The following is a 17,806-nucleotide window of genomic DNA, read 5'->3' on the forward strand; positions in this document are numbered from 1 at the left end:
CTTTTGTTTGTTGGAAGATTTTTAATCACAGTCTCAATTTCAGTGCTTGTGATTTGTCTGTTTATATTTTCTATTTCTTCCTGGTTCAGTCTCAGAAGGTTGTGCTTTTCTCAGTATTTGTCCATTTCTTCCAGGTTGTCCAATTTATTAGCATAGAGTTGCTTGTAGTAATCTCTCATGATCCTTTGTATTTCTGCAGTGTCAGTTGTTACTTCTCCTTTTTCATTTCTAATTCTGTTTATTTGAGAGTTTTCACTTTTTTTCTTAGAGTCTGGCTAATGGCTTATCAATTTTGTTTATCTTCTCAAGGAACCAGCTTTAAGTTGTATTGATATTTGTTATTGTTTTCTTCATTTCTTTTTCATTTATTTCTGCTCTAACTTTATGTTTTCTTTCCTTCTGCTAACTTTGGGGTATTTTTTGGTCTTCTTTCTTCAATTGCTTTAGGTGTATGGTTAGGTTGTTTATTTGAGATTTTTCTTGTTTTTAGAGGTAGGATTGTATTGCTATAAACTTCCCTCTTAGAGCTGCTTTTGCTGCATCCCATAGGTTTTGTGCTGTCATGTTTTCATTGTAATTTTTTCTAGGTATTTTTTGATTTCCTCTTTGATGTCTTCAGTGATCTCTTGGTTATTTAGTAGCGTATTGTTTAGCCTTCATGTGTTTGTATTTTTTACAGTTTTTTCCCTATAATTGATATCTAGTCTCATAGCACTGTGGTTGGAAAAGATGCTTGATACGATTTCAATTTTCTTAAATTTACCAAGGCTTGATTTGTGACCCAAGATATGATCTATCCTGGAGAATGTTCCATAAGCACTTGAGAAGAAAGTGTATTCTGTTGTTTTTGAATGGAATGTCCTATAAATATCAATTAAGTCCATGTTGTTTAACGTGTCATTTAAAGCTTGTGTTTCCTTATTTAGTTTCATTTTGGTTGATCTGTCCATTGATGAAAGTGGGGTATTAAAGTCCCCTACTATGTTTGTGTAACTGTCAATTTCCCCTTTTATGGCTGTTAGCATTTGCCTTGCGTATTGAGGTGCTCCTATGTTGGGTGCATAAATATTTACAATTGTTATATCTTCTTCTTGGAATGATCCCTTGATCATTATGTAGTGTCCTTCTTGGTCTCTTGTAATAGTCTTTACTTTAAATCTATTTTGTCTGATATGAGAATTGCTACTCCAGCTTCCTTTTGATTTCTATTTGCATGGAATATTTTTTTCATCCCTTCACTTTCAGTCTGTATGTGTCTGCAGTGGGTCTGCAGACCTAGGTCTGCAGTGGGTCTGCAGTGGGTCTCTTGTAGACAGCATATATACAGGTCTTGTTTCTGTAACCATTCAGCTAGTCTATGTCTTTTGGTTGGAGCATTTAATCCATTTACATTTAAGGTAGTTATCGATATGTGTGTTCCTATTACCATTTTCTTAATTTTGAGGGGTTTGTTATTGTAGGTCTTTTCCTTCTCTTGTGTTTCCTGCCTAGAGAAGTTCCTTTAGCATTTGTTGTAAAACTGGTTTCATGGTGCTGAATCCCTTTAGCTTTTGCTTCTCTGCAAAGGCTTCAATTTCTCCATCAAATCTGAATGAGATCCTTGCTGGTAGAGTAATCTTGGTTGTAGGTTTTTCCTTTTAATCATGTCCTGTTAATCACTTTAAACATGTCCTGCCACTCCCTTCTGGCTTGCAGAGTTTCTGCTGAAAGATCTGCTGTTAACCTTATGGGGATTCCCTTGTATGTTATTTGCTTTTAATATTTTTTCTTTGTATTTAATTTTTTATAGTTTGATTAATATGTGTCTTGGCATGTTTCTCCTTGGATTTATCCTCTATGGGACTCTCTGCACTCCTGCACTTGATTTACTATTTCCTTTCCCATGCTAGGGAAGTTTTCAACTATAATCTGTTCAAATATTTTCTCAGCCCCTTTCTTTTTCTCTTCTTCTTCTGAGATCCCTAGAATTCAGATATTGGTGCATTTAATGTTGTCCCAGTGGTCTCTGAGACTGTCCTCAATTCTTTTCATTCTTTTTTCTTTATTCTTCTCTGCAGTAGTTATTTCCACTATTTTATCTTCCAGGTCACTTATCCTTTCTTCTGCCTCAGTTATTCTGCTATTGATCCCTTCTAGAGAATTTTAAATTTCATTTATTGTGCTGTTCATCATTGTTTGTTTGCTCTTTAGTTCTTCTAGGTCCTTGTTAAACATTTCTTTTATTTTCTCCATTCTATTTCAAAGATTTTGGATCATCTTTACTATCATTGTTCTGAATTCTTTTTTAGGTAGACTGCTATTTCCTCTTCATTTGTTTGGTCTGGTGGGTTTTTACCTTGCTCCTTCATCTGCTGCCTATTCCTGTTACTTCTTATTTTGCTTAACTTACTGTGTTTGGGGTCTCCTTTTTGCAGGCTTCAGGTTTGTAATTCCTGCTGTTTTTGGTGTCTTCCCCCAGTGGGTAGGGTTGGTTCAGTGGCTTGTGTAGGCTTTCTGGTGGAGGGGACTGGTGCCTGCATTCTGGTGGATGAGGCTGGATCTTATCTTTCTGGTGGGCAGGACTGAGCCCAGTGGTGTGTTTTGGGGTGTTTGTGAACTTATTATGATTTTAGGCAGCCTCTCTGCTAATGGGTGTGGTTATGTTCCTGTCTTGCTAGTTGTTTGGCATGGGGTGTCTTTGAGTGGAGCTGGGTCTTAGCGTTGAGAGAGAGATCTCTGGGAGAGCTCTCACTGATTGATATTACATGGGTTGGGAGGTCTCTGGTGGTCCAATATCCTGAACTCAGCTCTCCCACCTCCAAGGCTCAGGCCTGACATCTGGCCAGAGCACCAAGACTTTATCAGCCACATGGCTCTCACCAGACAGAATTCTTCAGTCTTCCTCTCTGAAGCACTCAGAAGTGCTATTAAGAGGTGCATTCTTAGAAAAAAAAAATTCTCCTTAAAACAGACTTTAAGCAATTGAGTATGAGCCAATATTTACTGTAATAAATATGGCAATTATAGTTATAGTAACACTTGCTGAGTGAGTACCATTTCAAGGCACTCGACTAGATGTTTCTAACTCTATTACATCATATTTTCATGTATTACCCTTGTGATCACCATTTTACAAATGAGGAGAGAGAGATTGATGAGTTTCATGACTTTATCATTGTACAGCTAGATAGGTAGTGAAGATAGATGCTAGCACAGTTGTGCCTAAATCTAAATTTGGGTACCTCTAAACTATACCACAAAAGTGCTTACAAGCTGTAAAATTTTAAGACAAGTGTAAGCAATTGATACCTCTCTATGGCTACTTTAGAGATATCCAAAAACCAATGGGCTTACTAGGATAACTTGCTTCACTGAGTAGCTAACAGGTTGATGTCAGATGGGATTGTCTAGAAATTTTCTTTGTTTAAGTGTTGTCAAAATCAAATATTTTGTAAAATTTTGTAAAATAGAAGGTGAGCAAGCATAGTGGACATTAATTTGGAAGGAGGAGGTGCTGCCTAGCATGGTGACCCTGTACATAGATTTAGGGAATTTGTTACTGTATGAATCATGGTGGGAGACCTCCTGCAATACAAGTGAAAAAGACCAGATAATGACTTTTCCAGGATCTTATGGATCTAGGAAGTGACCACATGACCTTGGCTGAGCCAATCAAAGACATTAGCTCAAGATTTCTAATATGAATTTAATGACACAAAATAAGAGAGGCAGTGGAGAATCCCTATTTGCAAGAGAGTCAGAAGCTTCAACTTTTCAGCAGTTGAGGGAGCAATAGTAGCAATGGAGTCAGTAGCAGAGACTAGAGCTATATTTTTGGTGGTTTTAGCTGAGGTATTATTAATGTCAGCTGGACTGGTTCTGTCATATGATATTGGCTTTGATCTTGGCTGTGACTTAGTTCGCCCCCCCATTACCCCTCCCCCATTTTTTCTGTGGATGCCCAGATTTGAGATTATTAAGAGTTGAGTTTTAATCTATCACGTGATTTCATTCCCCTGAGACTGATTTTGTTACTGTCATTAAGTATAATTTGAAGCATTAGTATAATATAGAATCTACATAAAAACTGTAGTTTCAGATCAGAATGGGAAAATAGAGGTTATTAAATAGCTTATACAAGGAAATATGTGGAAATGCTTTTTTCCCCAGCATTTTCACAATTAGGGGGAGCATTCTCTTTCTGTCAGTCATTTAAAATAAAATTGATACCCAATTTTCTATAAAGACTTGGAGTATGACAGAGAGAGTGCAAATTAATTTGGTTGTACTTTTCCTTTACAGGCATTTTGAAGTTTGGGCATTCTCTGCCTTCTAGTTATGCTGATGGTGTGGGTTTTGTGTAGTTTTATTTGTTTTTCTTTTTTTGGACTGTATTCCTTGTGTAGTATATATATGAAGGATCAGAATTAGGCAGTTCCCATTATCCTTGGCTCCATCCACTTATATCCAGATAAAAGTTAGATGGCTCAATGATTCAAATCAAAATAAAATTTATAAAAACACCAAACTATGAAACTTATAAAAGAAATCATAAGTAAACATGTTTATAATAATTTAAAATAGAAGCCCTAGTTTAATAAAGCAAAGTCCTGCCTAGGATGTGAGGAAATAAAGCACTCTAATAAACTTTTTTGGTAGAGTTAAATTCGTACAAATTTCTTAGAAGGTAATCTGATACTAGTTCTCTAAATTAAAATGTATATACCTTACCCCTGCAATTTGAGCAACAGGAACTTACTTCATGGGTACATCTCAAACCAATTCACATGCACAAGATTGTTCAGAGTAGTATTTTGATAGCTAAGAATAGAAGCAGCTAACATGTTTTTCAAGTACAGCTGCTAAAATATATATTTTTTAAAGTATATGCACATAGAATTATTTTGAAAATAGAGACAAGTGTTAACTAGAAAATGATGTGATTCTTAATATCTTTATAAATTAAAAAAATAATAGTTGATTTCTAACTATGTGCATAGATCACAGATTCTGACAGTGAGGTCTATAACATCTGGATTTGATGACTGACTACCATATCATATAGAGAATATGGAATATGGAGAAGTACCAGTTTAGAGATTATAGGAGGGAGAGATAATGTTTTGTATTTTGGGGATTTGAGGTCCATCTGAAATATCCAAAAGTAAAAATTCAGAGATTAATTGGAAATTTGGACCTGGAGCTTAATAAAGAAAATTAAACTGTATATGTTTGTATATGTTTTATATATACACTTAAATATATGTGTATATATGAGTGTGTGTATATATACATACTATATATGGTTATATAGTTATATGATATATAAATAGCTGAAAAGAATAAAAACGATTATGTGCATTTGCAAAATATGTGGAATTCTTCATAGACTGATTTCAATGACAGCCTATTGAAAAGGATCTACCTAAAACTTAACCTTTTTGATGGAAAAAAACAGTTTAGAAAGCAAATTATTTTATATATCACTACTAATTAATGTTTAAAATCATATCAGTTAAATATTAACATGGGATATTATGGTCAAAATAGTAAAAGCACTTTAAAAAATAATATATTATATATTAGGAAACAATGGTAACAATAATCACTGTTCTTCTAGTCTTAAAAGAACAGAAACCAGAAGACAATGTAACAATCTTTAAACTGTTGAAAGAAAAAAAAATGTAAGGCTGGGATTACACATACACCAAAATTACCCTTCAAGAATGAAGGCAAAATATATTTTCAAATGTTTCAGATGGAAATTTAGATCTCTAGGAAGGAATGAAGAGAAAGAGAAATGATAAACATGTAGGAGAGTATAAAAAATATAAAGCATAATTACCCAAAATTGGAAGCAGCCCAGTTGTCCATCCATAGACTAGATAGAAAAATAAAAACTGTGGTATATTTATACAACAGAACACAATCCTGTGATAAAAATGAATGAACTACTGATGCACATAAAAATGAGAGTCCAAAAACATTATGCCAAGTGAAAGAAGCCTTACACCAAAGATTACAAACTACATGGTCCATTTCATATGAAATGCTAGAACAGACAAAATTAATTTCTAGGAGTGAAGTAGGAACTGACTGGGAGATTGGAGGAATGATGGAACTTTCTCAGGTGACAGTAATGTTCAACATCCTGAGGGTTTGGAGCACACAGGTATATATGTTTGTCAAAACTGATAAAATGATACCCTTAAGTTTTGTGGATTTTACTTGGCTTTACCTTTAAAAAGCCCATAAACAAATACTGAATTCTAGTTAACTATATGAACTATTAAGTGTTTATGGGTGAGGCCTAATGGTATTTGCAACTTATGTTGAAAGGCATCAAAAAATAAGAAGAATTAATTGATGGTTTGAGTAATGCATAGACAGACATGTGATAAAGTAAATATTATAAAATTACAATTGAAGATTCTAGGTGTTGAATGTATGGGTGTCTATTGTACAGTTCTGTCAATTTTTCTACATGTTTGAAATATTTTATAATAAATATTTGAAAAAAAAGTTTGGTTTTGGAGCTCTTGTCTGGATTCAAATCTGGGCTTTAGAACTTTGTAACTGTGACCTTGAGCAAGGCACTTAACCTCTCCATGCCTCATTTTCCTCAACTGTAAAATGGGAATAATAAGAGTACTCACTTCATAGGGTAATATGAGCACTGAATGAGTTAATAAATATAAAGCACCTAGAACAGTGCTTGCCAGGTATTACACACTCAGTAAGTACTAGTTGTTATTTTTAATCCTTTAAAGCATAATACTTTTTGTTTAACAATCTTTTTAATTAAAATTACTGCCTTATTTCTCGGAATTTATAACGGGAATATGCAAAATATAATTTAATTTCTTACTGATAAATCAAAGTAATAGTAGTATTCAATTACAATAATCAGCTGCAATACTGTGACATACTTAAATAATTTTTTTTTTTTTTTTTTTGCGGTACGCGGGCCTCACTGTTGTGGCCTCTCCCGGACGCGCAGGCTCCGGATGCACAGGCTCAGAGGCCATGGCTCACGGGCCCAGCCGCTCCGCAGCATGTGGGATCTTCCCGGACCGGAGTGTGAACCCCTGTCCCCTGCATCTGCAGGCGGACTCAACCACTGCGCCACCAGGGAAGCCCCTTAAATAATTTTTAAAACTCAAAGAGTTCTGCTTTTTACATTTTCTTCTGCTTTATTTATTTGTGTCTCATTTATCATCAGACTTTTGTTTTTGTTTTTTTGCGGTACGCGGGCCTCTCACTGTTGTGGCCTCTCCCGTTGCGGAGCACAGGCTCCGGACGCGCAGGCTCAGCGGCCATGGCTCACGGGCCCAGCCGCTCCGCAGCATGTGGGATCTTCCCGGACGGGGGCACGAACCCGCGTCCCCTGCATCGGCAGGCGGACTCTCAACCACTGCGCCACCAGGGAAGCCCCAGACTTTTATTTATTTATTTATTTTCAACTATCTAAAACAGGATAGTTTATTGAAATTGAATAATATTAAAATCATTACTGCAATAATTACAGTGATACCCACCTTTGCATTGCCTCAATTTTGTCCCACACATCCACCTTGATTCCCAGGAAAAAAAAATTTTTACATGTACCCAGTATATTGATTCCTTATAATTTACAATGTCATATCAGAGATACTTGGTAAGGACTGCAGTGATTGCCATGAAACTTGCTGAGAAGAGCATGCAGAGGCCTGATGCTTTGAGAAAATGCCTGGCATAGTTTTCTCATGGGCACAGGAGTCCTGGACAGGCATTGCAGGACCCAGGGACCTTCTGAGCCAAAGTGCAAGTTCATTCCACAAAGGGATCTATAAAGAGATCCCCCCTTGAGAAGCTTTTGTTGATTGTCACATTTGTAAAATGTCCATGGTATCATCAGATTTTTAGATTTTATTTTTACTACTTTCAAGTTTCTTGCTTCTATCTGCTTCTTCTTCTAACAACTGCCTCTAACTTGCTAAGTGTAAACACCATAATAATAGGCCATGAGTGGCAGTCCAAGACCTTCAATGAAAAAAAATAATCAACCATTATTTTCTTGTCCTGAGATATATCTTAAAGGGTTGAGATTGATGAATAATGACTCCCGGGTTAATAGGCAGAATGTACTTCTCTTAGATTCCAAGATTCCTGTCAGGTTTAGAAGAAGCTGATGATATTTCTTTATATTATAAGTATAATTCAAAACAAGTCACATTTATCGCCTGACCATTTAAAGTCCCACAGGTAGAAATATTTCTACGTGGGAGGACTGATTGAAAGGCAGCTATCGGGACAGATCAAACATCTGATGAAAATAGCCATCGTACTCCTGTGGGTATATAAGTTCTAGCCTCCAAAAACTGGCTCAGGCTTCACTCCATTTACTACATAACTAATATATATTCTTGGATTCTTCTTGTATTTGCATCTCTTTACTCCAGTGTGCTAACATTTTCTTTATTCCAACTCTTTTTCTTGCCCCTGAGATTGTTTTACTCTTTCTGACTTAAATGACTTTTGATTTTGGGCTCTTGTCTTTACATTTTCTGCAATTGTATTCTGCCCAGGGTTTAGCCAGTTTTGGCTAACACTCCTCACTATGTGTGACTAACTTAGGATTGACCTACTTTGGGTCCCAGTTCTGGACTTTCTGGTGGCTTCAGATTTCCTGATTGCTCAACTCTATCCTTCCTGAGATGTCCTAACCCATCTGAGACCCCTTGGAACACATTACTGGAATATGCTATCTTGCAGAAAGTGGTTATAAAATAAGTGAGTTTCTCAAAAATATATTTATAATCATATACACTTATTTTTATTTATAATTCTATATTTTAGCATTTTAATTTCAGATATATTTTTAAAATATATATAAATATTGCAGTTTGATATATAATATAGGGCAATAAGTTTAACCATGGTTTTTGCTTTTGACATTCATTTATTTAGCAATCATTTGTGGAGCATATATTAAGTGTCAAGCACTGTGCTAGGTATCAGTGCTGGAAATAGTAATAAAACATAGTCACTGGATTTAAGGACAATGGGAGACAGACTTGTAAACAAATAAGAACCAAGTTATCTTGGTCATCTCTGAAAATTATTAAGTTTCAAGATCAACAGAGACTGAAATTAAAATCATTTCCAACACTGGTGGGTCTGGATTCTACAGTGTTAGTCAGATTTTCCCTCCTCTTCTTGAGGGAGGGAGCAGTCAGGACAGTAAGATTCAGAATGACACGGTCAACATACACAATAGGATTAGAAGATCATAACCAGTGTCAGATAACAAAGTCTATCTGCATCTGATTGCAAATTTTCTAAGAACAATGAACAGGAAGCTTAGTGGCAGTTGAAATATTAGGAAGGGATGCAGATCACTGGGGATAGGATCCCAATGAGTGTCTCCCACCTGACTAACAAATGCCACTATGACAGTGATAAAGACAGTAGAAAGCCAGGTTGCCAGGAACACAAAAGGTAAAGCTGATTCTGCCTTAAATAGTCCTACTTGAATCTTCTAAGACAACAAATGTGTTGATTCCCTACTGGTGAGTCTGGGAAAGTGGTCTAACTCAACATTCCAAACCTCTCAATGTTCCCAGTTTCTCTAGATGTTCTCAAAACTTCTACTGCTTTGTGAAATTGGCCTCTAGGAGTTCTGAATTATCCCTGTTACTCTGAAAAAAATGAACAAGTTTTAAAGGAGCCAGGATCTTCCTAGAATTGTATTTCTCATGAACCCAAGAATCTGTCAGATCTTTGGCCAAAAATTTCTGGCCAGTGGCCTCATTTGGGGTTAACAAGTGAAAGAAAAGTACTCATTGCTACTTCCCAGAGGAATGCAAAGGGGCTCTGTCACTCAACGAGATTCTACAAGTTATCTTCAGTCCTAATGTCCTTGATGCAACTGGTTCCCCTGAGATGTAAGACCTGATCTCAACATCTGTTTAAAAAATCCAGAACTGGAACTATACCTTGGAGCTCTTGGGGACCATTCACAAAGAGGTGACCTCCTTAAGCATCCTCTTAATCTGCAGAGAGACTGTGAGTTTTCTCAGACCTTTACTGTTGCCCAGCTTCTGAGCAGTGGAGCTAAGCTCATAGAACCACAAACCATTTCCTAAATCTTCAGTCCGATGGAAGAGCTCTGAACCAGTTGTCATAAAAGACCAACCATTAGCACCTACTCTGGCTCTGGGTTAGCTTGAGATGGGCACAAAACCTTCGACATTGTACTAGACCTTGGGCAGCTGACTAGATGTGATAGCGTCAAATCTGCAGTTTATGAATCCTGGGGCCTCTGAGAGGAGGGAGAAGGGAATAGGGTGTGGCCCCCTGATCAATATCCTGGTACTGAGAGTTGTAGGGAAAGACAACCCTCTCAGTACACCTGATTTGAATTATACCAGCTCTTGACTGCATATTAGAAATCTCCTGGCGCTAATGTTGAATATCTAGGAGTCAGCAGCCCAACCCAGACAGACAATTTCAGAGTATCTTGGGCTGGGGTCCCTTGGGATAAATCTAATGCAGCCTGCTAGACAGAAAGATTCCTTTGGCTGATAGCCATGTTTCATTCAACCACCTTCAAAAAGCAAGCAGAGACATCATTACATTTTCTTTCGTTGTTTCTCTTATCTGATATCCTAAGTATGAGAGACGAAGCTTATACCAGAATTGCAAATACTTGCTTTAGAATATCACTTCTCCAAAAGATCACATTCTTTTCACCTCTCTGGGCACCTTATCTGCCTCAGCTCTACAATTTTCCTTATTCCGTGGGTGCCTTGACCTTACCAGATGTTGCCATTCTGCCACAGAGGTTCTGGTGCAAAACAGGTCTAAAATTTGAAATGAAAAATGCAACTGGGATATCCACCTTATCCTGTTGCTCCCAGTTCCCTCAAGATAATGAATCTAGCTTTTTCCTTCCACTCTTTCCTTTTGTTTCCAACCCACTCAATCTCATAGTTAAGTAGCATGACCATAAGTCACAGCATTCTGGGGGACAATTTGGGTTTATGCCTGTTGCTGAGAATTAATTATTAACGGCATTCTCTTTCCTTTTCAAAAACTTCTGTGTTAGATGATGAATGACAGCCACTCAATCAGTGGGCCAGTGCTCGGCCTCTCTGTAGTTTAGTTTCCGGGAAGAGGCTGTGTGTATAGATAGCATTCTCTATCAGCAACTGCAGCTGTATTTCTTAGAGATGACGAAGGTCAGGGAAGAAAGGGGATGCCGGAAGTCGATGTTTTTCCTCTCCCTCTTTCTCCCATTCCTTATTGCTTCCCTTGCCCCTCAGTTTGATTCCCAGAGCACAGCCTGCCAGTAATGCAGTCAAACTGTGCAGATAGATTCTGCACATGTAGGAGGTGACTGCCCAGAGCAGTCACCACCTTCTCACTTTCATTTTTCGCACCTTAGGGAATTAAAACTACAGCATCTAAATAATCAACCTATATGCATTCTGGGAAGCTGGAGTTGATCTTAGATGTGAGAAACAGATGCTAGTGTAGCTTTGCCAAAGAGAATTATGAAATGTTCACTTATTATAACAGATAATAAATATTTATTCTCTTAATACATTTACCAAAAGGTTTGGGGTAGTATACAAAGGTGTAGGCCATAGAGCAAGATAATATAAGTTAAGAAAAATGAAGCAAAAATTAGGACAGTAGATCCATAGAGTAAGGATAACTTAGCAAATGTCAATTTCACTCTGACAGGAAATAGGAAATAAAGGGTAAAATGACTTCTTACTTAGTTTCCAAGCTATTTTGAAACAATTATGCTGTCTATCGGACATGGACAATGCAACAAGCCTCTTGTACCAATTACATTCAGATAATTGCAAAAAAAAAAAAGTAATGATAGTAATAACAAGGCTGATAAACATTTGGAGACTAGAAGGTACTGGATGCATAACTGACAGAGACAGAGCTAATGTGATGATTAACTGGAATCTATATTGTTGAGAATGTAGGAACCATACCTGCTTTAGTGAAGTAACCAATTTAGATTATATTTTTGTTCATTGGAGCCTCTTGACTGCACTACATAGATATATTATGGCTTATATTTCATCTTACCCAATTCTGTAACGACTCACAGCTAAATTCTCTGATGCAAAGCCTTTTCACCAAGAGTTCTCTATAATTTTTTCTTCTCCAGGGTTTAGAACTCAAATGATATTAGATGTATTGCTTTTTTCTTATGAAGGATACAAAAATATTATCATTTTCTTTTAGGAAGCATAAGGAAAGATGTCTCATGAAATTTTGAAAGATATAAATAAGATTAAAACAACCAATAATCTTAACAGTAAATCTCTAGAGACATACTTCAGACTCTTCTCAATGGATGCAGTCTTTGGCAGGCTAGGATATGGAAGTAATGGGCCCTCTCTCATAGTTCAGGAAAGAGTGTAAATAAGTGCATTTTTTCTGAAGGACTGCTTGGCAATACTTCCTAAAATAAAGTTGCATGAACTCTTTCACCCTGCAATTAAACTGCCCTATGAATATTTTGCTAAAGTTTGAGTTCTGTGTTCATATGGAATGATTCTCCAAATAAATTATTTAGTGAAAAACAAAATGTTGAGAACATCTTGCATTGCATTCAAAGAGCGGCTTTGAATAAAATGTTTTATGAGGATTATACACACAGTGGCCTATATGCTAGCACATGCATGGCGTTTTCCCTCTGAAAGGAAGTAAACTGCTATATCTAGACAGAGGGATTGAAAAGGTGTCAGAGGACTCTGTTGCTTTCTGGTTAGTATTTCTATACTACTTGAACATAATTTACCATGTATCTGTATTACTAAAATCCAAAAATAGAAAATTTACATACTGAAGGCTTGGGAATAAAGGACACATTGACCAGAATAATGCCAATCCACCTGGAATTTTGCAGTGTCTGTTCCCCTTGACTTCAACCTACCTGGTTTTCTGCTTCTGGATTATTTTTTCACTTCAACTGCTTACTTCCTGTTTAGCTTTGATTATCTGACTCCTACACTTTTACTTCTCTCTGGTATACAGTTTATCTCACCTGGCTTAATTGACTTTTTCTCCTTTGTCCCTGGACCTGGATTCGGCCTGCAGCTGTGTTCTGCAACCAGGTCAGCCAATTTTGGCTTCTATATATCCACTTAATTCTGGACTCAACTCCCTCACTGTGACAATTTCAGCCAACATGTTCCTAGAATATGTCATTCTGCAGAAGAAAACTGTAAATTAATAATTTTCTCAAAAACATAAGTATGCATTGCCATTTTACTTTGATTTTATTCCTTAATAATTTTTTTATTCCAGGCATTCTTCTATATTCAAAAACTCAGAAAGTAGCCTTCGAAATAAACAAGTATCAGCAAAAATCCAAAGGGACAGGTGCTATCTCTCCCCAAGTAAAAAGTTATCCTTTGAGAACTGAACTCCCCCCAAATCTGGTAAACTCAAATTCTAGTGATGGTTCATTAACATAATCAGGATCTGAGGTCTTTGTGTCATATTTCTAGGGGGGAGGAGTTCATGTCACACATTCAGAGTAGTACGACTTATACTGAGGAGAAGAAATCTGGACAAGAGTGTCACGTGACAAAGTCTTAACACCTGGTCTCTTTTCACATTCATTTCGAAGAATGAGCCCAAGGAAAGGTCAGTTCATGTTTGAATGCTTTGACAAGATGCAGGATGGTAAGTGTCTATGGGAGATGGAGTCTCACTAGGGTGAACCATTATGACTGGCAATGGAGGCAGAGAAGGCTTCTAGAACATGAAGGAAAGTTGCCTGAGTTTTAAGTATGCCCACTTGAGCTTCCCTATGGCAACCTTATGGTTCACAAGCAGGGTCCCTTGTTTCTATGGATATGATAATAACTTCCAAGCTGTGCCTGTCCAGCCCACCAAAATAAGCATGTTGGGGAAAGGCCAGAATCTTTCCAGAACTAACTATTCTTGTGACCCAAGTCAGTCAGACCCTTGACCGGAGGAATCTGGCCAGAAGCCATTTAAGAGCTCGAGACGGAGGAATGTATTCTTGCCTCTGCTAGAGTAACACAAAAGGGAGCTTGTTATGCATGTAACTTCTATACTCATCAGCAATCCTGAGACCTTCTGGCCTATGGCTTTAGACGACACTGAATCTGTGGAATGCTAAATTAAAAAAAAATTCCGGGACTGGCATATTCACTGGAACCCTAGACGCCTCTCAGAATTGGCTATTTACCTCTGCTCCCGATCAGCTAAACAGTTGGTCTGTTTTTCCAGGATCTACTTGTACCACCCCCAAAACTACTCTAGCTTTTCAAATGTGGAACTAAATACACAGACACCAGGTTTTTCTCAAATTGGAGAGTAAGAGCAACTAGAGAGGAGCCTTTAAACATATTAGGGTGAGGCAGGATATGGACCAGTGCCAACATTATAGCCTATAATTAGGTTCTTAGACCATGCAGCCTCTGGGAGAACTCAGAGAATGAGAAGCTGGTGGATGGGAAGCCTCACTCTGGCATTTAAAGCAGAAGGGAAGGAATATTCCATTCAACACTATATATTCAACCAGGGACTATGGCCCTCAAATCAGCATCCTCTTACGTTCCAGTTTAAAACCAAGTGCCCTGGACTAATCTCTGACTTTTAAAATCAGAATTTCCTTGGGTGGGGCTTCAACATTTTCGTCAAGCTCCTGTTTGATGCTGATACAGTCAGTCTGGCACCTGGCTGTCACCACAATCAAAACTGTCAACAAAGTTGGCTATCCTCAGTCAGCAAAAGCTGAGTCAATCCAGTCAGAAGTGCTGTGTATACAACAGGGATATCTGTTAGCCAGACACGGGGGTTCCCCTATCAGCATAGCACATGACCAGAATAAGCCTGGTTTATAAATAACAATAAATGAACAAACACATGGAAATCATGATCCCAGCTGGGCAAAGAGATACAGACGAGCTAAAGAAACATCCCTAGAAGCTCTCCAATGAAAACTTTCTCTTCAGCCTTAAAGGTTTCCTTTTTCAGTGTTGCAGAGGTGAGACCTTGCTTGCATGGCCTTGGTTAGCCCACATTAATAGAAGAGAAGGGGACCAACTCAGGGAAAAATGAGACCTGTCCATACAAGTTAGTATCATATGATGGTGGGTGACTGTGCATTGCTGATAGCTAGTCAGGGTGGGCAGAGTTTACAGATGTCCTCTTACAATGGACCAGTCACGATATGGGTTAGTAGAAATAATGGGACCAGACTTCCAGGTATCAAGACTGTCTCTCTTATGTTAATGCCTCTACCTTAAGCTTTCAAGAAAGAGTCTATGGTGGTAAGTTTAGGGTTGTGGGTCAGTCTCTGAATACCCCAGTTGTGTTACAGATACTGTCATAATGAGATCTAGGCCTGGGGCATATTGAGATACTTCTTCCCTAAGTGAGGGATTGAGCACAATACTGTTGTTTCCATTTTCAGTGTGCTTTAGACCTGTATTCATCCTACCTGTGCAAAATTAGTGGGCGTGTAAATCAACTACCCTCCCAGAGCCTTTCCCACAGGAGGCTGTGAGACAGAATGCCCAGTTCCTAGGTGCTTAGCTCTTCGGCCCCCTCTGCAGTAGAGACTGACACACAGCAACATGCGTATCATGTCCTTTGGAATCTGTTGGTTCCTTTTCCTGAGCCTACATCCAATTTTAGATTCTTCTCTTATTGCTTTATATACATTGATGGTAAAAAGGGAGCTCACAGTACCTCTCCTCTCAGTGCAGAATTTTAATAAATCCCAGAAGACAAGAGTAGCATATTTATGCCTAAACTTTGATTTCTCCTATGTTAATTAGTGGATCAAATAAATTCAGCAATATCCAATATACTGATGGTTTCATCCCAAGGAAGTAAGAGCATATACCTAAAACAAAATTTAAAACTAAAAAGAGAAAGAGAGTAAAGTATATTTTGAGAATATTCAAAAGGTTTAAATATGAATTGTTAACCAAAGTACACAATTTTGTGAGGATGGAGGCTCACAGGTTAGAATATACTTTAAATTGTACTGGTGGCAGTAGATCATGACATGGATTTGAATTTCACTTCCTCTAGTGCATTCTAGTGAGGTCTGTCAAAATCTCTTTTATTCTTATAATGAAGTGGACTTTAAATGAGAGCTAGAGAGTGAAGTGGATAAAAATACAGAACAATTCCTTATATAAGCAATAGTTACACATGGTATTACCTTTACAAAACCCTTCATGTAATCTCTGTCATTTGGTCCTTGTCAGGATCTGTAAGTTTTTTATGTCATTTACAGATAAGAAAAATAAAGCTTAATCAAAAGTTCAATAACTGCAATTTCACAAAAACAGAAATCATTTTATCATATAAAATTCAAAGTTTTCTTCATTGGAATTCCAGCTCATCATTGATTAGCCAGGTACCATCATCAAATTATTCCTCGTGGGCCTTATCTTCTTTACTTGTAAAACTAGAGGCTGGATTATAGAAACTTTAATTAGGGCTGGTTATAGCAGGTATGGTGCTCAGGACTCTGTTTATCATAGGGCCCAGCTTCCTTATATTTTGCTAGAGAGTACCCAATAGCCAGGAAAAAAATATCCACAAAAAGCACCACCCAAACTCCTCCTCATTTCAAGAGATTTTTCTGGCCAGTATCCAAACTTGACTCCATCATTTCCATTAATGAAAGGAACCCATTAGTGTGTCATTCCACATGTGTTCATCATTTGTCCTTCTTAGACCGATATCCTAAGTATTGGAAGCAACATAAAACTACGGTCACAATGATCACATCATCATCACTTTTAAAAGAAAACCTTCAGAAAGTATGCATATTACAGAACGAAACAATGGAAAAACAAAAACAAAAACCTGTTATCCAAACAATACCAAAATGCCCAACTGTTTAAACTGGCACACCATTTCCCATCACATCTGTGCTGCTAATTTTATCTGTTGATTCTTACATGAAAAGCATCAATCTTGAAATCACTAAGTTACTTGGCGTAGAAGATAAGATTCCTTAGAAGAAGTATACTCCATCTTGCATAAGCTTTTATTCCTTCTGTTCTATCATTGTGTCATGTAACCTAAAAGTCATTGCCATATAGAGTTTTTAGAAATTTTACACTAACAGAGCATCTTGCTTTCATAAGCTTACCTGGTGGGATGAGAAAACTGACCACACATACATACAGTGCAGAGCAAACATTCACAGACAGTTGCTGCTCTTGAAGTAGCTCTCTTAATTCAAGTCCAGAATCTCCTACTGGGGACCCTAAGGGTGTGTATGGGGTGAGGCAGGCAGGGTGGGTGGGAAAGGCTGGCAGCAGGTGACAGCTATCACCATCCCAGGACTGGGCACTCAGCAAGAAAAAGGCACTTACTTGCTACCATGTGACGGGTCTCCACCAGCACCTAAAGGGAAGCTGGGCTTCCTTGCAGCCCCTTTCTCCTCCTGGGCTTCTCTTTCCTCCAGGATCTCTGGTCTCCTGAGCTCTGGTTGCTCAGCAGGTGTTGCTAGGCTGGCGTCGGCCCTCACCAGCGGATGCCACCCAGGCCACGACAGCTCAGCAGTAAACGGACCCCACCGAATTGTCGGCTGGAAAGAGTTTCTGGGGCGGCTGCTCAGCCGCTGACCCAAACACCCCTCCTGCCCAGGTGCGCAGTGGAGCTCCGCCCGCCGCCTGGAAGCTATTTCTGAGTCCTTCTCACTCCTCCCTCCCCTCTCCCAGCCACGCCACCTTGTCCCCCGCCCTCCTCCCCAGGATGGTGCGCGACTTCGGCCTCCAGACCGGGCGTGGGCGGGGTGATGTTGACAGAG

General features: G+C 38.3%; 1 protein-coding gene across 1 annotated transcript in view; it reads right to left on the reverse strand.

The window, feature by feature from the left end:
* The window catches only part of SCN7A (sodium voltage-gated channel alpha subunit 7), a gene marked incomplete at its 3' end in the record, with an annotated part of 87,850 nt that extends 70,405 nt beyond the window's left edge, over positions 1 to 17,445 (reverse strand). The window contains exon 1 of the mRNA XM_082841362.1: positions 17,370 to 17,445. Within this exon, the coding sequence (XP_082697488.1) occupies positions 17,370 to 17,379 (10 nt within the window). The 5' untranslated portion in view covers positions 17,380 to 17,445. The remainder of the gene's footprint in view (positions 1 to 17,369) is intronic.
* Positions 17,446 to 17,806: the final 361 nt, after the last annotated feature.

This window comes from Leucopleurus acutus, assembly GCF_964270905.1.
Source record: "Leucopleurus acutus genome assembly, chromosome: 6".
NCBI classification, from domain to species: Eukaryota; Metazoa; Chordata; class Mammalia; order Artiodactyla; family Delphinidae; genus Leucopleurus; species Leucopleurus acutus.